The sequence below is a fragment of the Homarus americanus genome, unplaced genomic scaffold, assembly GCF_018991925.1.
Source record: "Homarus americanus isolate GMGI-L3 unplaced genomic scaffold, GMGI_Hamer_2.0 scaffold45562, whole genome shotgun sequence".
Taxonomy (NCBI): Eukaryota; Metazoa; Arthropoda; class Malacostraca; order Decapoda; family Nephropidae; genus Homarus; species Homarus americanus.
In genome coordinates, this window is record NW_024744839.1 from 2,907,038 (window position 1) to 2,933,084 (window position 26,047).

The following is a 26,047-nucleotide window of genomic DNA, read 5'->3' on the forward strand; positions in this document are numbered from 1 at the left end:
TGTCCTTCAAAATTTTTTATATCGTCGAGTGAGAGAAGCCAAGGTGGCTTTAAATGGTTGCTACCGTTTTTCCATTTTCATATTACATTAGTATTTTCATTTTCATCTCAAAAGTAATTGACTGTCTCCTTTTCTTCTGAGCACCAAGAGAACTCTCACTTTTATGCTTGCCAGCCATTTTAAAGGGAATTAGAAACGAAAATTTTGTCAGTACACAGTGTGATCACTAACACCAACTGAGCGGACTACGGCGTGGATGCTGTACACCACGAGGTGGCCCAGCCCATGCTGTCGTACAGGACGGAAATGTTTCGGTACTAGAAAATACGTAATTTGAAAAATATTTTATACGACTGTGGCGGTCGCATGTCCGGCCGGTCGTAAGTTGAGGAGTACCCGTACTTGTACTCTGTAGGTAGGTAGAAAAACTGCAGCTGAAAACAAGGGGTCTCACCCAAACATCACATTTACTTTACAGTACAGTACTGTATAGTACAGGTATGTGCAAACTCATGAGAAAACTCTGTGGGATGCCATCATCCAATACCTAACAGCACACTATTTACCAATTATCTGAATTATTTATTTATTTATTAATTTTTTACAACAGTTACCACATAGCTACAGGTTGGTCTACCCCAGATTTAATTTTCTTATTTTTCCATTTCAGTTAATTTCTGGGATACATGTTTAACAGTACTGTACTGTACTACTGGTGAATGGCACTGCATGAATAATTAGCAACGGGTTATTTTGTCATCAACTGTCAGTAAACAGTTGTTAGTAGTGCTCTAACTTCATTGCTGAATACAGTACAGGTATATAATTAAAAGAGCTCAGGCCATTATTTACAGTACAGTACAGGGTACTGATATTTTCATAATTAGCTGTAATCTGACCTATTTTTTCCGAAGTTCTCTTTCCAAGGAGTTAATTTTTGTTGGGCTACTAAAATTTTACATATTAATTCTTCTGCATTTTACCTTTTTACTTTTATCCTCTTCATCACTGATCGGCTCATTACCCGCTTGGGTGATCGGTCATGTCTCTGTTACACACTGTTGGCAAGTACTGGGCATGCACCAGCTCCTGCATGTATCTGAACCTGCTCCAGTGTTGGTCAAGTCTGGTCTTGAAATAGCTCACACTCGGTACCGTCACAACACTTTCTTGCAGATTGTTCCAAGAGTTCACAACTCTCACTCCGAAAAAGTTTGCCCTCACAGTTTTCTGGACTTGCAGCTTCTTCAATCTTGAGCTTTGACCCCTTGTGGGGCGAGCGTCTGCCAGCTCCAAGTAAGGACACTCGACTGAGTAGTGCCCTTTGAGATGCTTATACACCTCAATTAGGTCACCCCTTGCCCGTCTGTAGTATAAGCGAGGCAAGTTCAGGCGCTCCAATCTCTCTGGGTAGCTGAGGTGCCGAAGTGCAGGCACCAGTCTGGTGGGCCCTCCTTTGAACATTTTCAACCAACTGACAGTTTTTGCAATTTCTGATAACAACTCTGTATTTTCCTATTGGTTTTATTAAAGATGATATCCAGACGTCTAAAATAGTATTACAAGGTATTGAGTCTTCATTCTTGACATGCAATATTTATTTGTCAAATAACATTAACACTTGTCCTTGCCCCACAGTTTACCTGAAATTTTACTGTGTTATTATCTTTCATTGTCAGTCATCACCAATATGTCACACCTCAAAGATACTCTTGAGTAAATTTCATCATTTGAATGGTTGCAATTTTTACCTTATACAGAATTTACTCTATTTTTATTTGACTATAAAAATGATATTTCACTTCAAAGTGATTTGGTTTTATGTTTTTGGATTTTTTTCTCTATGAGTTGGACACTTCTCTTTGATTCATACTGCACAAGTTTTTGACCAAAGAATAGGTTCCTTTAATTAAATTGGAATTTTTTTTGCCAATTTTTTCACTGTTTTATTTCTCATCTTCTGGTAGTGTCATTATTATCCTCTTTGAATAAAGTCATTTGCTTCTTTGAGAGTTCATGCTTCTGCATAAAAAAAATTCCCTGGTATTATTACAATACAGTACAGTACTGTGTTATCCAAGTGAACATCATAATCACAATATTTAATCAGAATCTTTAGTCTAATGTTATATGTCATGAGATTCGCCTGAACACTGTGTCGTCATCATCATCAATGTTTTACACCCATTACAAGTTCTCGCTGCGAGCACATTCTTTCTTTGGAGAAAAGTAATCGATCAAACTTGTCAAATACAGTAGAAAGTACAGTACCTACCTGTAATATCAGGACAGAGTAGCACATACCCAGGATCTTGTAATATCCAGTGCCCGTGTGTGCGAGTGTTTATGGTACAGTACTTGTCAAAGCCTGCAGTTAAGTCCTGTATTTTACAGCATATAAGATGCACTTTTTTTTCTGGAAAATAACCCTAAAATCACCCTGTGTCCTATATGTGAATTTGCAATCTACCATAGGCTAAAAAAATCCCCTAGTTACTGTCTCAAGTAATTTAGGCTATATTCTATCAAGCCCAACTCCAGAATTAGAAATATATTCTTGTTTACTTGAACATGTAATTACGGGTATTACTTTTAATTAATTAAAAAAGATTTATTATTAATATAAAACCTAGATTTATAGCTACTGATGATGGATAACCCAACACAAGTAGCATCCATACAGGACTCAACTCTTCAAAGCTATGCAGTACAATAATTGTTTTTGCACTCTTACAGTGTTACTATCTATTAATGTCATACCTGCAACATTGATTTTATTATTATTATAAGGTAATATCCTTAATTTTTTAAAGAAACTTAAAATTACTGTATGATGATAATGGTGAATAATTTTGATAGCTATCACTGCGCATTAATAGTGTCTCACTAGTGTGTAACGTCATATATCACAGTGCGGCAGACTTGTAGGCAGTTGCCATTTCGTGTTTTGGGAGTGTTTAGTATGGACATATTAGTACAGTACTGTACAATGAGTAATGATCATAACAATAACAGCTGAGTGAGTAGCTACAGTACTAATGCTGTGAATTTGATTTTGTATCCTCATTTTAAGAAAACATTGGCTACAGGAGAGAAATACACTCAAAAGTTTTTTCTTATATAGTTCCAGCTGAAATATGAGTGCATCTTATAAGCCATGAAATTACTGTACTGTACAGTATTACGGTATATTGTATCCAATTGATTCCACTGTTAAGTGAATGTAGTCTTTGGAGAAACAAACCTCTTACTGCGTCATAAATTGAGTGCCAAGTATGCTCACAACACTCATAGGGTATAGTAACCATTCACAAGACTTTAAAACAGCCTAGACCTTGAGATGACACATGTGATTGGTTATTGGGGCCAATCCACTGAATTGCCAGTAAGAACTGTGTTTATGCTTGGGGTATGGTGGGTTAAGAACAAAACTGGAGTTATTGCAGCAGTATAGGAGAGCAGGGCATTCATATGCACGAGGATCTTTTAATAAGTAATGAGACTTTATGATGTAGACAGTATTTTTAGACATGCAAAACGACAGTACATCTGCATCCGTTTGTTTAGTCGGTTCATTCGATTAATCTCGAGTAATTGTTGCATTAATGATGAGCTCTCCGCTTATGCACAGTCACTAAGCCATTTGCCTGATTGTCGAATAATTTTTTATTTATTCTTATATAATAGAATATGTAGAAAATAAGAAGAAAAAATTATACAGTATACAGTACTGGACAGTATTCTCAAATTTCACATTTAAATGTTCCAATACTGAACTTTATTCTGTCAAATAGATTGTTTTTTAAAGTACAGTACTGTACAGTAGATTTTTGGTTTACAGTTACTTTACTGCACTGGCCATTATTTTGTCAGAAAGTATATCAGTAGTCTTTCAAGTACCATTGTGATTGGGGAGATTTTTTTCTTAATTAATAAAAAGCACTCCCTGTGTTTTAAGATTATAGCGGAGAATTCCAGAACTGCTTCAAATACAATTCAAAGGTTCAGCTACCTGTACAGTACAGTACAGTATTTTCATTTGCCATGATGGAATAAATAATTTCAGAACTACAGTCAACCCTTGCTTTACGCGGTCCCACTTTACGCGTTTCCACATTTACGCGGTACCCTGCCGAACACGGAATGCTCACTGTCCGCGGTGTGTGTACCCTTTTACGCGGAGAGCGGCGCGAGCAGGGTGCACACAAGGTCGCCCAGTCATCAAAACATTACCGAGTTCTACACCCACCACCCACCACAGCCGGCCCAAGTCAGTGATAGTGATAATGATAGTAAGGATATGGACTTATATGGACTTTGAGGGGTTTGACAAAGAGGCCCTGCAAGCCTCTGTGGTGGATAGTGATACAATTGATACAAGTGATACAGGTGAGGGCCAATAATCTGCCCTCTGCCTCCGAACCAACCACCCATCCCCGTGTGCCCAGCCATCTTTTCTACTAATGTAAGTGTTAAAAAACCTAATATTATTGATATTTCTGTTAATTATTAATTGTGTGTGCATACCATCATAAAATTAAGAAGTTATTTTTACTACAACGTAGGTATTGTCTGAAAAAGTGGAGTTTGGGGGTCGGCCCGGTCTCTATTTCAATTAATCCCATATGTTATGTTGTTCACTTTACGCGTTTCTCACTTTACGCGGGCCGCCGTGGGTTCAATTGACCGCATAAAGTGAGGGTTCACTGTATATTCACTAAACCTCCTGACTTTACAGGTACTTCCAAGATACTTTTTATCTGATAATAACCTTCTCTTCCAGACCCATCAGTAACCATGATTAAGTGGCTGCGTGGCCTAGTGAACCATGGTGGATCCACTGAATCCCCCAGTGCTAAGGCTTCAGAAAAGAAGAAAGTGAAAACTGAGGACCCCCATGGCCCAGCCATGAGAGCCCAGCTGCCACACACACCCCCTGGCCAGCAGTTGGTATCACAGGAATCTGACAAGCTGCTAACATTAGGGGAGAGTATTGTCAAGGGGACAGATATCCAGGAATCTGATGTTAGAAGTATAGGTCACAGGACCCTCTTAAGTACTTCTGAATTTTATTTTACACAAATCTATGATGCAAATGAAGGTTTGCCCTCAACTTCCTCATATACACAGCCCACATCACAACAAATATCAGACACAATAACAACACCCTCTGCCACACAGCTTGTAGCAGTACCATCAGACACACACCTGATAAGAAAACTTCCTAACACACATTACAGACCAACATCATCCTCACAGCTAACACCAACATCATCCTCACAGCTAACACCAACATCATCCTCACAGCTAACACCAACATCATCCTCACAGCTAACACCAACATCATCCTCACAGCTAACACCAACATCATCCTCACAGCTAACACCAACATCATCCTCACAGCACAGCTAACACCAACATCATCCTCACAGCTAACACCAACATCATCCTCACAGCTAACACCAACATCATCCTCACAGCTAACACCAACATCACACCAACATCATCCTCACAGCTAACATCCTCCACACAGCTAACACCAACATCATCCTCACAGCTAACACCAACATCATCCTCACAGCTAACACCAACATCATCCTCACAGCTAACACCAACATCATCCTCACAGCTAACACCAACATCATCCTCACAGCTAACACCAACATCATCCTCACAGCTAACACCAACATCATCCTCACAGCTAACACCAACATCATCCTCACAGCTAACACCAACATCATCCTCACAGCTAACACCAACACCACGACCAAATTTGACACCAACAAAACCATCATCATTGCTCACAAAGCTGGCACCAGAAACAACCTTGAATGAGTCAGTAACAAACAATGGTCAAGAAAATTATGATTTAAAAACTGACATCAAGGAAAATAGACTAGAGACTGGCTCAGGCTTGATGAATGGCCAAGTAAATGATCTCAGTTTGCTTGAGACTGCACCAAAGTCAGCTAATGCCGATGTAGAGGATCCTAACATATGCACTAATCCTTACCCCTGTTGCTACCATTCCACCTGTGTGTATTGTTACAGTGGACAGTTATGTACCGTGCTGGGAGAGCGTTACATTTTATCACGGCTAGAGGGAGTGTTGGTACTAGTCTTCATTGTTTTAAAAACATCTAGTGACCAAACATCATTCTGCAGAGTATTATGGAAAGGGGATAATCCCATTCCACTGTCACAAGTTCCAGATGGTACCCGAGTTCACTTTGATGCCATCACCTCCCCCAGCAATGAGCGTCTACAAGCAGTGGTCATCTGGCAAGACAAGAAACCCACCATATGTGTTGAACCCGATGATGACCAGACGTTCGTGATTATCGATGGTCGGGGTTTTGTTTGTGAAACAGATTTTGTGGACACTGTTAAAAGAAGTATCAGGGTGAGGTTTGATGGTGATTTAGTTGATGCAGAAGTTTGTAAGGATGTTTTATTTATGAATGGAGAGAAATCAGAGATGACTCAACTATGTAACAATGATTTGCATGTTGTGTATGCTACAGTATTCAAGTTATTAAATGGTGACATGGGTGGCAGTGTGAGTTATGTGTGCACATGTCTGTGGACTGGGCAGAGGCCTCCAATAAATAAATTGCCCATGAATTTTCAACGAAGAAAGAGCTACGTTAAAAAATCACATGGCTTTTATGTAGAAGCAAATAGCAAGTTTACACTGTATTGTGATATAGTGTCCACTCTGAGCATATCAAAAGATATTTGTAAACTGTCAGTGACAATTGATGACAGCAAGATGTTACTGCTATGTACAAGAGAACAAATATACACAAATATTAAGTGTAAAGTAATTCTGAACTCAAAAGAAATTTCAAAGGCACATATATTAAAACGAGAGAATAAGAATGGAATAATCTCATGGGCTGTGGTGATGTTAAATCTTTCCTTACCCTCAAGTACAGTGGGGAGTTCATGTGTTCAGACAGAAGCACAAGCTAAAGAACAAGTGGCAGGGGAGGAAATTAATGGACACCCAAGGAATTCAAAAAGACAAGGTAAAGAAAACACGGAGATCAATTTTACAGAAACAAATGATTTTTTGCTTGACAGTACTAAAATAAAACCAAAAACAAGCACCAGCAGCCTGACTAGTCAAGAGAGGCCACAGACCAGTAGCACCAGCAGCCTTACTAGTCAAGTGAGGCCACAGACCAGTAGCACCAGCAGCCTTACTAGTCAAGTCAGGCCACAGACCAGTAGCACCACCAGCCTCACTAGTCAAGTGAGGCCACAGACCAGTAGCACCAGCAGCCTTACTAGTCAAGTGAGGCCACAGACCAGTAGCACCAGCAGCCTTACTAGTCAAGTGAGGCCACAGACCAGTAGCACCACCAGCCTCACTAGTCAAGTGAGGCCACAGACCAGTAGCACCAGCAGCCTCACTAGTCAAGTGAGGCCACAGACCAGTAGCACCAGCAGCCTTACTAGTCAAGTGAGGCCACAGACCAGTAGCACCAGCAGCCTCTTTAGTCAAGTGAGGCCACATACCAGTAGCACCAGCAGCCTCACTAGTCAAGTGAGGCCACAGACCAGTAGCACCAGCAGTCTTACTAGTCAAGTGAGGCCACAGACCAGTAGCACCAGCAGCCTCACTAGTCAAGTGAGGCCACAGACCAGTAGCACCACCAGCCTCACTAGTCAAGTGAGGCCACAGACCAGTAGCACCAGCAGCCTTACTAGTCAAGTGAGGCCACAGACCAGTAGCACCACCAGCCTCACTAGTCAAGTGAGGCCACAGACCAGTAGCACTAGCAGCCTTACTAGTCAAGTGAGGCCACAGACCAGTAGCACCACCAGCCTCACTAGTCAAGTGAGGCCACAGACCAGTAGCACTAGCAGCCTTACTAGTCAAGTGAGGCCACAGACCAGTAGCACCACCAGCCTCACTAGTCAAGTGAGGCCACAGACCAGTAGCACCAGCAACCTTACTAGTCAAGTGAGGCCACAGACCAATAGCACCACCAGCCTCACTAGTCAAGTGAGGCCACAGACCAGTAGCACCACCAGCCTCACTAGTCAAGTGAGGCCACAGACCAATAGCACCACCAGCCTCACTAGTCAAGTGAGGCCACAGACCAGTAGCACCAGCAGCCTTACTAGTCAAGTGAGGCCACAGACCAGTAGCACCAGCAGCCTCACTAGTCAAGAGAGGCCACAGACCAGTAGCACCAGCAGCCTCACTAGTCAAGTGAGGCCACAGACCAGTAGCACCAGCAGCCTCACTAGTCAAGTGAGGCCACAGACCAGTAGCACCAGCAGCCTTACTCGTCCCAATACCATTAAACCTAATTTAGGTTACTTAACATGTGGAGTTGTTAAAACTCATTCTGATATGATCATTGTAAGGGCTTTGGGAAATTTTATATTGGTTTTCAAGAGAGACTTATTCATAAACAAGGAGAAAGTTGGTAAAGCTATAAGTTTGACAACAGAACTAAAGAAGTTTAAATGTTTAGGGGTAATATTTTATAAAAATCAAAAGCCCATAGAAGTCTGGGGACATAAGGTTAGACATATTGCTGTCATAGCTTGGGCAGGCAAAAAACCTGATACTGCAGATGATATTGTTGAAGCTTGGAAACCTCAGCCAATTAAGATGTGGCAACCTGAATATGACTTCAGCTATTCAAAAGTACCTGGAGAAAATACACCTGTCAAGCATGAAATATTTGAGGCTTCATGTAACATTGTCAGTGTTAGCAGAGGCACTGGAAGAGTTGTGGTCCGTAGCAAACATATAGAAGGAGGTACTGGAGAGGCAGTAGTAAGTCTCTCTAACATGTACCTGGATAGACAACCAGTTACCAAGACACAACTTGAAACCTATCCTTCAAGTCTGGCATGGAACTGCTTATTTGGCCATTCTTCGCTTAAAACAAAAGATGGAAAATCCAGGTATGTTGTAACTTTGGCATGGAGAGGAGGGAAGCCAAATTCATATTCTTCTTCGTCCTTAAAGGATGAGGAGACTTCTCTCCTGCACTCTAGAAGCATAAACAATATCAGCAGTCAAGTGTGGACACAGACCAGTAGCACCAGCAGCCTCACTAGTCAAGTGAGGCCACAGACCAGTAGCCTCGCTAGTCAAGTGAGGCTACAAACTAGTAGCACCAGCAGCCATACTAGTCAAGTGAGGCCACTAACCAGTAGCACCAGCAGCCTCAGTAGTCAAGTGAGGCCACAGACCAGTAGTGACAATAATAATGTTTCTGTTCAAAAGGCTTTAGAATATATGACATGTATCATGATTGAAGCTCAAGCTTGCATGGCCATCCTAAGAGCTACAGAGAAATTGATACTGGTTTTCAGGGAAGACTGTTTCATACACAATGAGCAACTTGATGACTCGGCAAATTTGAAAGATGTGCTACAAAGGCTCGATGCTTTTGGAGCATTAATTTATGAAGCTAAGCATCCCATGGAGATCTGGGGTCACACAGTAAAATATATTTCAGTAATGGCATGGTTCGGCAAAAAACCAACTGCTGCAGGTGAAATTGTCAAAACTTGGAATCTTCAGTCTGATGCATTGGAGCATCATAAATACAAATCTCTTTTGTCAAAAATGCGAAAAAATATGCCTGTCAAGTATTTAACCCATCAAGCCAGCTGTACAATTGTCAATGTCACTCGGAGAACTGGAACAGTTAAGGTCCGTAGCAAATATGTAGAAGGAGGTACTGGAGCGGCAGTGGTAAGTCTCGATAACATGTACCAAGATGGATTACCAGTTAGCAAGAAAAAGGTCGAGTCATCACCCTCAGGTCAGATATGGCACTGCTTGTTTCAGCAAAATTCTTCACACAAAGCAAATAGTGGACAACCCAAGTTTGTAGTAACTCTTGCATGGCAAGGAAAAAAGCCAATTTCAAGTTCTTCACCTTCAAAAGTCGGGGAGACTCGGCTCTGCCACTCCAGTAGCACCAGCAGCCTTACTAGTCAAGTGAGGCCACAGACCAGTAGCACCAGCAGCCTCACTAGTCAAGTGAGGCCACAGACCAGTAGCACCAGCAGCCTTACTAGTCAAGTGAGGCCTCAGACCAGTAGCACCAGCAGCCTCACTAGTCAAGCGAGGCCACAGACCAGTAGCACCACCAGCCTTACTAGTCAAGTGAGGCCTCAGACCAGTAGCACCAGCAGCCTCACTAGTCAAGCGAGGCCACAGACTAGTAGCAACAGCAGCCTCACTAGTCAAGCGAGGCCACAGACTAGTAGCAACAGCAGCCTCACTAATGAATGTGAGGAACAACCTAGGAGAAAGAATCGAAAGCGTAATAAAAACAAAACTTCAGTTGAAGCAACAAATGTTGGAACCGAGGTGACAAAAGACAGACAGCCAAGATCTGCTGCCAAGGTAAATATCATTATACAGTACTTTTTTGTCGTGTTAAACTTATATTTGGTTCATATTTTCCCTTATTCTTATTTCTTTTAAGTATTTCTCTATATACAGTACACAATTAAGTCATATGGTTACTCTTCTCTTTTCCCTTTGTCTAAAAACAAAAAAAATTTCCAACATTTTTTTTATTCAATTCAATCTATCCTGAAGAAAAGTGACTTCTGTTTACTTTAGCTACTAAATTGTCATTGAGCTTTGACTTTCTAGTGTTTCTTGTTGTCTTTGAGTCTCGTGCACTCTTGTGACCTCAAACATCTTCATTCTCATAGTCTTCTATCTGATCACTGGTTTGGTTTCTACAAAGAAAAATTCCACTGGTGATATTCTTATTTGTATCTCCAAACTCTGGTCACTAGTTTTAAGGTACTATACAGTATTTAAAAATGTTAGAGGATATCTTATTTTATGGCTCATGGTATTTTGAAAGTATTAGATTTTCCTCCCTCACCCTGTTCTTTCTTTTCCAGTTATATATCTCACTTTATGTTTCACATCTGTAATTCTGTCTCCAGTAGCGGTGATGATCCATAGGGTTTGTTCTCTCGTTTATACTACACCTCCTTTTCATGAATAACCATTCCTTGGCTAGCTACCAAGTTCCCTCCAACTAATGACTATGCTGCATTTTTTTTACCTGTTGCTAATCCATCATATTGTTAAAACTCATTCTTGCCTCATTTGTGAATTCAGATATAGAAAGGATTACCCAGTGAGGCAGACATAACCAGGTGAAATTCATCATTTCTTAGGCTCGGTATCCTCCTCTTTATTTTTCTAAGACTTACAATTTTCCCATCTCCTTATATATAGTTCTGAAATTTCACCACAAAACACAATATACTTGATATCATTGTAACCTCAAAGGTGTTTATATAATGCAAATAGCTATATCTGCCCACAAGACACGTGGAATCTTGTTCAGATTTTTTAAAATCTTTTTTTCCAAACAACTATGGTACTCCTATAGAGAGTATTGCTTTCACATATGGGGAAGTTCTAGCTCAACTTACATTATTGACTGAACAGAGTTGAGTTTAAAGAAATTGTTCTTATTAATAGTCCTCTTTTACTTCAAAGGTCAAACCACTTCATTTTCAACAATGTTGATTTCATCTCGAAAATCTGTAAGTTCTACTTTTATCCTCTTTGCCACTGATTGGCTCGTTAGCTGCTTGAGCAGTCGGTCCAATCTCTGTTATGCACTGTTGGCAAGAACTAGGCATGCACTGGCTCCTGAATATATCTGAACCTGCTCCAGTGTTTGTAAAGTCTAGTCTTGGATAGAGCTCACATTCGGTGACATCACAACACCCTCTGGCAGATTGTTCCAAGAGTTCACAACTCTCACTCCAAAAAGTTTGCCCTCACAGTTTTCTGGACTTGGGGCTTCTTCAACCTTGAGCTGTGGCTCCTGTATTGCTTCAGTTTTTGCTACAAAGAACTGGCTGCCACTGTTCCACTGATCCCTCTGTATAAAACATAATTCATGCCTTTTAAAATAATTTATAGATAATCTTTTTTATGTTTTGTAGAGTTTGTGTCACTTATTTTAATTATTATTTTTTCTCTCCTAGGGACGAATTACAGATCTTCATTCTTTTCATGGACAATTGCAAATCAACAATGGCAGTACCTTGTACTTTTCTCGTGATCACTGCTATCTATATGGTCTGCGTTTACACCAGGTGGAGCTCTGGTACATCCTCACTCTTGGTAATAATTTTTGACATTGTGTTGTGTACTTACATGTACAGTACATTCCAACAAGAACAGTTACCGGTACATACTAGTTACTGCATATACAATATTACATCAAATAAGGTTTGTACAACACTTGAATCGAGCAGCAATTGTCAAAGTTAAAAAGAAATCTCTGATGAACAAGACATTGATGTATGCTAACTTCAGAATTCAAATGAAATCAGAGTGCAGAAGGGCAGAGAGTGCCAGAGGTGGAATGTAACAGATGCCAAGTCAAACTCCAAGGCACTTTAATGTTTCTATATATAAATTAAAGGCTTGCATGAGTGTATCAGGTCTTAGACTCTGAGATAATTGTTATGCATGATAATTGCTCTATTCTTATCACTTTGGTCACAGGAGACATCTGAGCATTATAAACTCTATACAGTAATTATGTTTGTGAATTCTGCTATTGGTAATGTATCTGAAGGAAATTACATTGCAGTATAATTTTTGAGGGAGAAACCGGAAGTTCACTCTCACTGATGTTTTGTGGCTGACACCAGCTTTTTATTACACTTAAATTGTCTCAGAAATATTGCTACTTCCATAAACTGCATGTCGATTAAGCAATACATATTATTATATCAGGTATGGAGGCTGAGTACGAGTTGAGTGCAGATGCAGCAGGTACACAAAGATTGTTGGGTGTGTGGGTGGAGGGCAAGGAACACCCTCCACCTGCCACTCTTGGCTCACTACTGACCTCCTGGTGTCTTCAGAACAGTGTTCCACATACTGCTTCACAAATTTTGGTATGTATTACTGCCATCAGCTGATGCTTTATACTGGAGCATATATCACATTATCACAATCGTGTTCTGGAATTTTTTTTAACATCAAATAACAAGTTGGGGTCAAACAATGCCATTGGAGAAAGCTTGTACGTAGTTGTTTTTATATGTGGTCAGATTAACGTACCATTGTTTGTGTACCTGAATTGTTTATATACTGTACAGTACTTTGTTTATATACTGTACTTGAACTGTATTTGTACATGTATACTTATACAGGTACTACTTTTGTATGTGCTGAACGGATGTGAACATGTATGGCAATTTTACTGAATAGATATCTGGCTGTCTCCCTATCAATCTGTCTGTTTATCTATATAGCTTTAGTAAGATAATTAAACAAAATTTAAAATGTATTAGAGTCTGGGCATTTAAATTTAAGTTGATTTGAAAGAACAGTGCATTTGAGTAAGAATTTCTAAGAATTTCTTTTTGTGATCAGCTTTTGTTAGTATGTTTGGCAAATTCCTGGAGTGTGATACAGAGGTGTGTATGAAATGACTTGGGGCTTTGTTTAGGAAGGGGAATGCCATAGAAGAGCAGATGTGGTAAAACAAGAGAAAGAAGAATGATAGAAAAATCTGTGTGGCTCTTAAGTTTGGCTACAAAATGAAATAGGGGGTTTAACTTTAAGAAGATATACAGGATGAAAATGGCAGGTGTTGTTATAGTGATGAAAACAGCTTGTGTGGCATAGACAAGGAGTTGCTTGAAAAATTATAAGGATAGACTGTTTAGAAACCAGTGAGATATTTGATCTGGCAAGAAAACTGTTGGAAGTGACCAGGTGGATGACTGCAAATGTCTTGTCTACACTTGGTAAACCTTGGATACAGTATAACCATAAGGTATATGTTACAGGAAAAATCATTCAGACTGAGAGATCATGATAGAGTAAGAAGGAATTAGTTTCAGCATTGTATGACATGGAAACCAAGCATGAGGATGAAGAAACTGATACTGGAAAGAAGAGAAATGATTAAATAAATTGCTGACAAGGAGTGGAAATAGGAAGGTAGCACACACCCTTACTATCCAGGTTCTGAATTTAATGTTGGTGTTAGATGTCAGCATTTCATACTGTACTTTGTTTTAAAAGGAAATGCAGCTGATCAAAATTTGTGAGATGATGAAGGACTGTACTGTATGTGTGAAGAAAATGGATGCTGTTGTTTAAAATTCAGTTTTGGTAACTGGTATACAAGTTAAGATGTTTTATCTATGGAATTGATTGTATTCAGATTCCTTGCCCTCTTTAAAAGGTTATATGGAAGTGAGGCCTGAGAATACAAGATATAACTCAGATAGGGCAGAAAATAGTAAAATATTTAAGGACAAAGGTCTGGGTTAACCAGCTACCTAATAAAAAATATCTAGAAGGAAGTAGTGATGATCCCTCATTTCTTGAAGAGCCAAGAGCAGTACAGAAATGTTCTATTGCTGCCTGATCCTTTTCCTATACAGTATAGTCTCGATTTACGCGGATTTCGTTTACGCGTTTGGTCATTTACGCGGCACCTGGCCAGACCGGCAATTATTAGTTACGTGGTACATTCCATCATTTACGCGGGAAGCGGTGCACACAAGGTCGCCCGGCCAACAAAACATTACCGATTTCTTCACCTGCCACCCACCACAGCCAGCCCAAGTCAGTGATAGTGAGGATATGGACTTTAAGGGGTTTGACAAAGAGGCCCTGCAAGCCTCTGTGGTGGATAGTGATACAGGTGAGAGCCAATAATCTGCCCTCTGCCTCGGAACCAACCCCCCATCCCCGTGTACCCAGCCATCTCTTCTACTAACGTAAGTGTTAAAAAACCTAATATTATTGATATTTCTCTTAAATATTAATTGTGTGTGCATACCATCATAAAATTAAGATGTTATATTTACTACAACGTACGTATTGTGTCGGAAAAAGGGTAGTCTGGGGGTCGGCCCAGTCTCTATTTCAATTAATCCCATATGTTCTGTTATTTTGTTTACGCGTTCCTCGTTTTACGCGGACCTCCATGGGTTTAATTGACCACGTAAATCGAGACTATACTGTACAACACCCAGATTGTACAATTGGGTGCCTGCATTGTGAAGCAGCTGATTTCAGTGGAGACCCTTAAGAACAACAGTGATGGAGAATTACAAGGATTAGGAAGTATTACAACTAAAGGATATACAGTGGTCCCTCGGTTAACGAGCACAATCCGTTCCAGCAGGTTGCTCGTTAACCAAAACCATTGTTTCAATGGGTTTTTGGGTAATTGGTTCCAGCTCACCGAAAATTGCCTAAATTCAACAAAAAAGGTAGAAAAGTACACTTACTTTGAGGTGTGTATCTAGAAGGCTCCTGGATGATGATGATGATGATGATGGGAATTAGAATGGGGGTGGAGAAGGGAGAAGAGAAGGCATTGGGGTGGAAGAGAAGTCACCCCATGGCACCATCTCACCCATAAAATTTTAATTCTCTTGGTGTAATTCAAGATTATTTTCTTTAAATCAACACTGCACTGCATTATATATTGTCAATATGTAAAATAAATTTCAATATGACCAATAATTTGCTTGGAAACACAGAAAAAAAGCGTTTAGTTGAAGAGAGTCTCAAGCAAGATGTTACCTCCAGTGAAAACAGAGAGAGACTAACTCCTGTCTGGTGTGCTAACAGGCTGGATGGGACGCCAGAAACTAGTGTCTTTACCTTCAATTATGTTCAATAACTGTTAAAATGACTAAAAAAGTTAATATTAAACTTTTAAAATTATTGAATAGTACAAACTTCTTGATATTTACTAAAATAGTAAGGAATTTAAGCCCTAAAACCGATTACTGTATTGGCGGACTAATACTACAGCTGGTGAACCGCCAAATGTAAGCAAAAACATGTTGAAGTCGGCTCGTAAAAAACTCGTTAATCGAGGGATTGCTCGTTAACCGAAGTTGAGAATCTTATGGAAGGTAAATCGTTAACCGAGGCGCTCATTAACCGAGGGATCACTGTACGATTGATACAAGTCGAACTGTCACATTTGTGATTTTTCTTTTAGTATTTCTTTTTATTGTCAGGTACTCGACTTTGTAGTGTTTTGAGTGCTAGTGAATTCTTTAGAAGAACCTGTGCTTTTGAGAAACAAAAGACCAGCTATTATTATTATAAAACAGATTTCTTACCTCCCGCACAAGGAGGAGGACACCATCTTTATTCATGTAACCAGAAGGAGGCAGCAGCATCACCCAGACATTTCTTAGCCATTAATAATAACACGACAGTATTTCACTATTTTTGTATTCACTAAAAACAACAGTAGCAGCTTTCTAAAAATTTTGATAGATGAAGATAAATTATTATTTTTGCATTGAGAAGAAAATTAACATCCCCAAAAAGGACACTTATTAATAATATAGTACTGTACTCGTAGTAGGATTTGTAATATTTTGTAATAATATATTATTAGTTTGGCGATACTTGTACACGAACACAGCAGTGGCTTCATTGTCTTTTTATATACACATGAAACCTTACAACAAATATTATTATTGTTACTGTGTATTACATTAAACAAGAATACAATTACTGTATTAGATGAAATAAACCAACAAAACTAACCTGCCGTAGGATGGATGTGTATTGTTATTATTTATGTGAAAATTATGGAAAACTTGAATAATTTGTAAGTGTAAGAACACAAAGAAAGCAGGTTACCTGCTTGCCTGTTTCCATCGCCGACCTGCACCGGCAGTCAGCGCTGCTAGGCAGACACAGCTGTAACAGTAATGATATCCAGCTCATCGTCTGATGAAGATTTTCTTTTGCTCGATAGTGCTTATGCAAAAATCAGGAGGAAAAGAACTGGAATACATGAAATCAATCACAGTAGAGAAAATTACGGTGAATATCACCACCTTTTTAGTGAGCTATAAAGGGACCCAAATACAGGTAGGTTTTTTCTCTCTCTTGTCCTGCACTGCAGGTCTTTCGAACACACAGGTGATCGAAACCTCTACTTCCACCATGACAAAATATTAATAAAAACACCTCGCATATAGCACCGCCTCAACAACACATCCACCTGTCTGGGCAAGTGAGAAAAAAATGTTTTACTCATTCCAGTAAACTTGTCAGCACGGGCAACCAAAGCCGACAGACTTCAACGTGCTTCTACTGTGTGTGGTCGCACTTGATAGCATGGTCACATTCATGACACTTGTCAGCTCCGGTCCGCCCCACAAGCGGGTAACTTGCTTTCTTTGTGTTCTTACCCTAAGGTGCTAATCCTCCACCTGATTTGCTTTTGTGTTGAGTTAAATAAGTTTTCTTTTATAGAGATTTTTTGCTAAGTGATTGGATAATCCAGACTCATGTCCTTAAAAAATATCATAATGAGGTACTGTACAGTACTGTATAGCAGAAGTTACTGGGCTATATGTTATGCTACTGTATTAGGCTGGCCAGAACACATCCATTTAAGGTTTGTTAACTCTCTGACTAATGCTAAAAATAAAGCTGTGTAGACCTCTTCACTACAAGTACCTGTAATACAATACATACAATTTTGAATATGACAACTTATATTATTACTGATTAGATGACATGGCCATTTTATACTTAATACTGTACAGTACTGTATTTATATACAGTACTTTATTCTCCTCGCTACTGAATGGCTCGTAAATGTAACTACTGTACCATTTCAATATAATTATCATGGAGAGCAAATGATAAGAATAATCTTTGAGTAATTGAAGATGCTAATTATTCTCTGTCTAATATATCATTTCTTTGAGCTTATGACTTTTTTTTTTATTAGAAAGTAGCTTCTGTTTACTCCTTAACATTGTGATCAGTGAGAGCAAGTATTAAACAGATTGATTAGTTTAGGGGTGTTTATAATTGTTTTTTTTAAATTGATGACTTTTACTGTACATGTACATCTTCCTCTTCCTTTCCTGTTCTGTTTACTTTTCACCAACTTCATTAAATTTTGTTCTCTACCATCAATCCTTCCTCCCTTCCCTTTGCAGTTCACTGAAGCAGAATCATTATCACCAAATTTGTTTCCAACGACTGGAGATGATGGAGACATGGAGACAGTGAATATTGGGCAAGACTGTAGCTAGCAGGATAGCAAAAGGTAAGTTTTAACAAATGGAGATCAAGCAAGGTTGTACCTAGCTGAAGCACTACAGCAGACATAGGTGTCCACAGAAGAGGCAGGGGCAGATCCAGGAATATCAAAAGATGTTTTGGGTGGGGGAGCATGGCAAGCAAAGTGAATCCACCTAGCTGGGGAGTTTTGGGGGGTGCTGTAAGCCCCCCAGAATTTTTTTTTAAATCTGATCAATAACATGGGCATTTTGAAGCCTTGTGCACTGTTATTAGGAGATATTCTGAGGTCAAAAGTAATTACTTTTTACAATACAAAAATGCTTGTACATTACTGCATTAAAGAAAAAAGTATTTGAATTTTCTGATAAAAAGGGAGGGTCCATACCCCTTGGATCCGCCCTTGAGTGGGGGAGGGGCAATACTTAACGTAGTAGTACTGTAGTTATACGAGTAAGTATATATGGAGAATGTCGCATCGTAAGTTATGCTACCATGAATGTTGTGCATGGCGGTTGTCACTTACCGTAGGTCTCTAAAGAGATCAGTGCAGTCATCCCAGCATCTTATGAGACGGCATACCGGTAATTATTTGAGTCAACTTGCTGCTGGTATCACACACGCAATTATCACGTTCATAATTGCTGCCACACCAACATGGGTCACCCTGTCAGCACATATATAATAAGCTTGTACCCAGGGCCTGGAAGATGGAGTATCACATTTTGTTGAGGGCTAAAGAAAGTAGCACCAGAGTTTGCAATGGACTTTGGTAAGTAGCACTGCAGTTTGTTATGGTCTTTGGTAAGTAGCACCAGAGTTTGATTTGGATAATGTTAAGTAGCACCAGAGTTTGCTATAGACTATGATAAGTAGCACCAGAGTTTGCTCTGGATTATGTTAAGTAGCACCAGAGTTTGCTGTGGACTATGGTTGGTAGCACCAGAGTTTGCTATGGACTATGGTAAGTAGCACCAGAGTTTGCTCTGGATTATGTTAAGTAGCACCAGAGTTTGCTATAGACTATGGTAAGTAGCACCAGAGTTTGCTCTGGATTATGTTAAGTAGCACCAGAGTTTGCTATGGACTATGGTTGGTAGCACCAGAGTTTGCTATGGACTATGGTAAGTAGCACCAGAGTTTGCTCTGGATTATGTTAAGTAGCATCAGAGTTTGCTATAGACTATGGTAAGTAGTACCAGAGAGTTTGCTGCTATGGATTCAGAGTTTGCTATAGACTAAGTAGCACCAGAGTTTGCTATGGACTAGTAGTAGCTAGTTTGCTCTGGATTATGTTAAGTAGCACCAGAGTTTGCTGCTATGGACTATGGTAAGTAGCACCAGAGTTTGCTCTGGATTATGTTAAGTAGCACCTATGGAGTTTGCTATGGACTATGGTAAGTAGCACCAGAGTTTGCTCTGGATTATGTTAAGTAGCATCAGAGTTTGCTATAGACTATGGTAAGTAGTACCAGAGTTTGCCGGTGACTAGTGAGTTGCACAGTTTGCTATGGACTGTGGTAAGTGGCACCAGAGTTTGCTATAGACTATGGTAGGTAGCACCAGAGTTTGCTATGGACTTTAGTAAGTAGCACCATAGTTTGCTGTGGATCACGGTAAGTAGCATCAGTTAGTTGATGACCACGGTAAGTAGCATCAGAGTTTACTTAAGACTGTGGTAGGGCCATATTCAAGAACAGTTATAGGGTGTACCTTCTTGCCCTGATCTTTTTCAGCAATATCGCCTTTAACACATGGAACTCTGCACTTCTCGAAGCTTTGGAGGAGTCTCGAACCAAGTTTCCTTGTGGGAATTATTAGCTAGTACTGTACTCAAAATATCGAAACTTAGAGATCTGTCCAGAGCTTCGAAAAGGTGGTATTTTTTAAACAAGATCAGGGCAAGAAGGTCATCGTAAATGGCGTTGTACACCCCATAACTGTTTAATACGGCCCACAACACTAGAGAATTTGTTGAACTATGAAGACTCCAAAAATACAGTAGCATTAAATAATTATATAACTGGGACATGGAGAATGCAATTGGACCCCTAAAAATGTAAGGGTGAACAGGAAATCCGGGGGTGGGGCTACAAATGCAATTGCCTTTGCTAAAATAGGGAGCACTGCAACTATTAGGTTGGCAATGAAAAAGCTGCTGGGATATTAATGTGGCCGACGTTTTTGTTGTAAAGATTTATTTTTTCCTTCCCTCAGAGGTAGTTATGGCTTTCGCTTTGATTAAACAGATAAGCAAAATAGTTCCGTAACAAGGATAATTTCTGGTTCACATTCTCATTACTAATTCAGTATTATATAAGTCACTAGATTTGTAGATTAGTTACACCTGGTGATGTAAATAGTATTATGAAACAATGTTCCTAAACCGCTCTCTCCATACTTGTAGGTTATATTATCCTCTCATAGTTTGCCTTCATATGGCCGTATTCTCGCTTCCCATTTCCACTTTTAATTTACCAAATACCTGCATGGAAGCGGCCAGTTTCATGGGAGAAATTAGAGTATGCGTACTGCAGTGTTGCGTTCCTGTGAGTGAACACAGCTGAGTTATGCCTCAGGCTCAGTCAGTGTACTTGTAGTTACTTAGAGGTGTGGTGTATGCGGTCCGACTAATTACCCAACTGTAGCCGCAATGAAGTCAAATAATGGTCCTACATGAATAAATCAGACTGCTAATCACTTCTCGATTATTATTTGGTGTCAGTCACAAAAAATTGGTAAACTTAATTTAATCAGAGTTGTGTTAGGTTAGGTTAGGTTAGGTTAGGTACGGTACATGCACTTGATCTATTAACTCGGATTAAATTAAGTTTACCAATTTTTTGTGACTTCGTGACACCAAATACCAGTCAATAAGTGATTGGCAGTCCGATTTATTCATGTAGGACCATTATTTGACTTCATTGCGGCTACATTTGGGTAATTAGTCGGACCCGTGGTAGGGGCTGTAACGAGTGAGGCAGCAGCCACACCATCGTCAGTATATTAACCGCGATAAACTGTGGTCAATAGAGCTATCTATTTGTGTACGTGATTGATTAATTTGTTCCTCAAACTAAAAAAAAAAATGTTCCCTTACACCTTCGGAACCTAATTCCCCTTCACCAATTTCCCTCTGGTAAAACAAAATTAGGCATTTGCATGTTAAACGAGTTGAAGATTGATTATGTAATATCAGTGTATTGCATTTATTTGTTGGAACTAACACTTAAAACTTTTGGAAGTGGTGAACCGAAGTAACACTGATGTTCACACAATAGATTTTGTTGTTCACAGAGAAATTTTACATTGTCCATTGAATCAGAAAAACTAACGTTACAGGTATAGTAGGTTTTACTGGGATTAGCCCACCCGGCCACCGGTCACTGACACACATCGGGGCCTGGGGGGCGAAAATGTAATAATGATAACAATTAAAATTAAAATAATGAAATAATAAAGACACAAAAATGAAAAAAAAAGACCAAGAGTGAGAAACAATGTATCATGTATGTATTTTGTGTTAGAGTAAGAGAAACAATCGAGACCCTGCAATTGTTTCTCTAACTTTAACAACACAACACATTATTTCTCACTCTTGATATTTTATTTATTTATGGCTTTACTATTTTAATTAATTTTTAATATTATTTTTATTTAATTGTAATTTATTATTATTATTATTTTATAATATTTTTACCCCCCGGGCCTTGTTGAGGGTCATTAAAAATGACCTGTTCCTGGGTGGGCTAATGCCCGTCAAAAAAAAAAAAAAAAAAAAACGTAAGTTCCCGCTATAATTCTCCAAAACGGTGTTCGCCAACACTAACGGTGCTTCCGACTTCACATCGTCATGGCGCTCGTTGCCAACTGTGTATAAATTGGTTTGTTCAATCAAACAACCTATCTTTATAAGCTGAAAAAGTATGTTATGATATAATTACACTAATTTGTAATATATTTTGAAAGAGTATTTATCTTTAGATTTCAGATTTCAATGTTTTTACTCAGTATGTGGGAGATGATGTAGCTCACGCCGGTAATGGTTGACAAGATCATTGTGCGTAGTGGGAAGACACCATCATAAGTCGACTCGTGGGTGAGTCGTGGGGTGGGTGACGTTAGTACAGTGGCGTAGGCAGTGTAATGGCGACCAGACTTCACAGAGTGCGGGCTCCTTTGGCCTTCATAGCAGTAATATTTACCTCGTCAGCATTAATATCACGGAGGGTTTTTCATGTGACCAAAAGCGGCGCAGGTATGTAAAAAAAAAATTGGCTATTTGAAGTAGATTAAAAAAGTAAAATAGACTTTCAGCTGAATAGTACTTCACTCATTAGGGGGTATATTTTAGTTGTACAGTATATACAAGTGTACTGTACAGTCGTGAACAGAAGTCCTGTCGCCCCTTGTGCTGTTCCGCGAACCAAGAGATTCAGACTCGTGAACCCGAAGCAGTAGACACTGGTGCATTATTCTGCCCATAAATGCTTCGGATTCATGAGTCTGAATCTCAGGGTTCGTGGAGCAGCAGAAGGGGCGGCAGGACTTTTGTTCACGAGTGTACATCTACCACCCAAGAAGATGGAATGATAAAATTTATAATTAAATATTTTCAAATTGGGTTGCTCTCATATTTGGATGCCATGAAATACAGTACATACTTGTATACCTGATAGTGATGTTGCCCATTAATTAATTTACACAGGAAATAGGGTTCTGCTAGTTTTCCGAATCAAACTATTCCTAAATATTCGAATCGAGTCAAATCGACTGTTCATATATAAGGATTAGGGTATGTAAATGATTTCTATATTTTTGTATAGTGGTTATACATTTAACAAATAACGAGTTAATATTTTTGAGAAGAAAACCGGGTAGTCAATTTACCAAAGGTTCTAATAAATAGAAGGAATTAAAGCTAAATTCTTTGTTCTTCCGCTTATAAATATTAAGTTTAACATGATAAGTAATTGTAAAAGATAATGTTCATGAGAATAAACTCGCGCAGCCTATATTGTATAAACATTAAACGAGCTTTACAGCAAAACGAAGCCAGATTATACTACGACAGTATACTTAACCCATTTCAACTAAATCCCACCTTTGCGCCTCACGTTATTGTTATCACAGGGATGCTTGTTTAATTAAAGATCGAATGGCTCTGCACGTGTGCAATCTTTAAAGATTTATGGTTGATTTATTATAGAGTATTACTGCTCGGGAGTATGGTCAGAATGTCATATATTGCGAGCCAGGGATGGCAAGGTTTCACCAAAGTTGTGATCGTGTCTGAGATTTTTTATTTATTTTTTACCTTTTATCAATTACCTTGCAAAGCAAATAGCTGTGACGTATCCGTTAAGAAAATTAGCAAGAGCTTAATATTTTATTTTATTTTTTTTTTTGCCAACAAACAACTTCATGTTCGTCTCGTGCTACGATGTGTACCGCAAGTAATGTAGATTCGAAAAAGATGTCATTTGGTAACATAAAAGCTGTAACTGTCCTTCCTTAATAGTATGGTTTCTTTCAGGTGTGGAAGTTAGCTTGCAAGATCAGCCACATACGGTAAAAAAGGGGAAGGTTGGGGGTGGTAGTAGCGCAGTGGAGGGTGAAGGTGCTGCTGCTAGTGTTACCCAGGTGCTAATACTCAGTTCCCTACCCCGTAGTGGTTCCACACTGGTGGCCGAGCTCCTAGCCACACACCACAACTCCGTCCTCTTCTTCGAGCCTCTCTCTAACCCTCAAATGAAGCCTTGCCTCCTGAACGGTACTTGTGTTAAGGAATATATATCCAGCATCTTTAAGTGTACTTATGAACGAAACTTCGAAAACTGGCTGAAAGGAAAAGGCCTTTTCTTAAAATATTTCCACTCTAGTGTGAGCCGATGCTTCGGGAGACCGAAGGAAGGAGGGGGTGCATGTAGACGAAAACTGGATCTCCGAAGTTTGTGCCAAAATGCAAGCATCAGGATAGTGAAAGTGATTAGATCTCGACTTTCGTGGCTAGAAGGTCTCTTAAATGACACTTCTCTCAAAATCAAAATTATCCATTTAGTCCGTGATCCGAGGGGGTCATTAACCTCCATAAAAAATCTTGGTTGGAACAGTAAACCTTCTATCAGGTGTTCTGCACTTCAAGATGACATGTGCAGATATAATAACTTGCTCAAAAAGTATCCGGCCAAACTAACCAGGTTACGGCTAGAGAGACTATCGATGGATCCCTACGGTACAGTGAGTGATATTTATGCTTTCCTGTATGACGGGGCGACCCTTAGTAAGGTAACCCTACAGTTCCTGATGGAACACATGAGTGCCACCGACACACAGCCCTCTGGTGACAATATGGACACCCAAAAGAATAGTCTGAAAGAGTATCAGTCCTGGCGGTGGAAGATCACGAGTGAACTACTGAAAGAGACAGAGAAAGAGCCTGCCTGTCGCGCCACCATCACTCAGCTGGGACACGTGCTCTTCGGTTCACTCCACAATGCTAGGAACTCTAGCATTGCTCTCACCGCACATTACAAGACGGCGAAGAATTTCTTGTAAAATAGTCATGACATGAAAATCAATTGTAGTGTTTTCGTGATTGTACACACGATCAAAAAAGTATCTGGACGTCGGGATGGTTTCCTAAATGATCAATACACTTCCGCCGCAACATACATGAACCACGTTACGCTTGTTCGCAAGATTAAATCTATGTTTTATTATAAATGTGCATATTATAATACTATGGTTAAGGCAGGAAGTATCGCAAGCAAGTGATGTATGGCATTTTGCATTATCCACCGTCTATTGTCATTGTTTCGCGCGATATGTGCCTAGATACACTTGATCGTGTGTACTACAGTAGCTAAAACAACTATCTGTGCAGGTGGTAGTCGATATGCTCCTTAATTTTACGTGTGACTTGTGACAGCCGTCATATACCAATATTTATCGTCCATGGTCTCTCATTGTTTCCCACAAAGTATGCACAGGTAGTTGTTTTAGCTACTGTACATGAAGCTTGTACCAATATATTAAAGGACCTTCCTGGAAAGCACCTGACTGCTTTGTCAGCAATCCTTAAGTCAAATTGCTATACTGTTTACCATTGTCGTTTACCTGTACTGTCTCGCCAAGTCCTACGGCCCTACATTCACCATATACCTACACCGTCTATATTCATGTGCTGAACTGTTATAACTGCATAGTTTATAAATATGTTTATGCTGTAGTGGATATTCTCCCCTACAACTGCCGATTGGTCACTTGCCGTCCACTTACCAGCCAACCAGCGGCGAGTTCCGCAAATCAGCCCTGCGTTCTAACTACAAGGTGGTTGGTCAGTTGCCGCCTTCATCTTGGCCAATCGGCAGTATTTCGATTCTTGATTCTTGTATGTGAGCCGAACAGAAATTAGACAACTGGCCACATTCACTACGTTACAATGCAATTGTAAACCTGTTTGACATCTTGACTTGATAAATATTATTATTATTGTTACATGTCCAAAGAAAATATTGTTTCTAATAAAGATTTTCACAATTATAATTACCGTACTCTGTAGTCCCAAACTTACAAGGCAAGTAAATTAAGGATTCATTGGTTGAAACGAAGTAATCATGCATCTAAAGATCAACGTGCTTACATTGAGACAATATATATATATATATATATATATATATATATATATATATATATATATATATATATATATATATATATATATATATATATATATAATGATAAAATCACACGGGAAAAGGGAAACAACGGAGCACCTTAGCATTCTTCTTGGCTTTCATTTTACCCAGTCAATCAGCGGAAGTGGGTGTCAAGTCACAGTGGTACTTTTGAGCCAATCATCGGAAGACTTGTGAGCATGCACATTCAAGTTATAGAAGTTGAATGGTTATTTACAAGATGGCGTTTGTCTTTGAAGTTGCATCTTAGTGAATTGACGTGTAATTCAGC

The 26,047-nt window shown here is 39.4% G+C and overlaps 2 protein-coding genes across 2 annotated transcripts; both read left to right on the forward strand.

Moving 5' to 3' along the window:
- Positions 1 to 4,797: 4,797 nt before the first annotated feature.
- LOC121878094 (serine-rich adhesin for platelets-like) lies at positions 4,798 to 23,883 on the forward strand. Its single transcript, XM_042384086.1, has 6 exons — positions 4,798 to 5,032; positions 5,394 to 10,390; positions 12,013 to 12,151; positions 12,773 to 12,936; positions 17,995 to 18,104; positions 23,749 to 23,883. Exons 1-5 carry the CDS (start codon positions 4,798 to 4,800, stop codon positions 18,088 to 18,090), a joined length of 5,631 nt encoding a protein of 1,876 aa, XP_042240020.1. The 3' UTR covers positions 18,091 to 18,104; positions 23,749 to 23,883.
- Positions 21,816 to 25,624, forward strand: LOC121878209 (carbohydrate sulfotransferase 5-like). The gene is made up of 2 exons (XM_042384290.1): positions 21,816 to 22,334; positions 23,613 to 25,624. The coding sequence occupies exons 1-2, from the start codon at positions 22,223 to 22,225 to the stop codon at positions 24,632 to 24,634; spliced, it is 1,134 nt and encodes a 377-aa protein (XP_042240224.1). The 5' UTR covers positions 21,816 to 22,222; the 3' UTR covers positions 24,635 to 25,624.
- Positions 25,625 to 26,047: the final 423 nt, after the last annotated feature.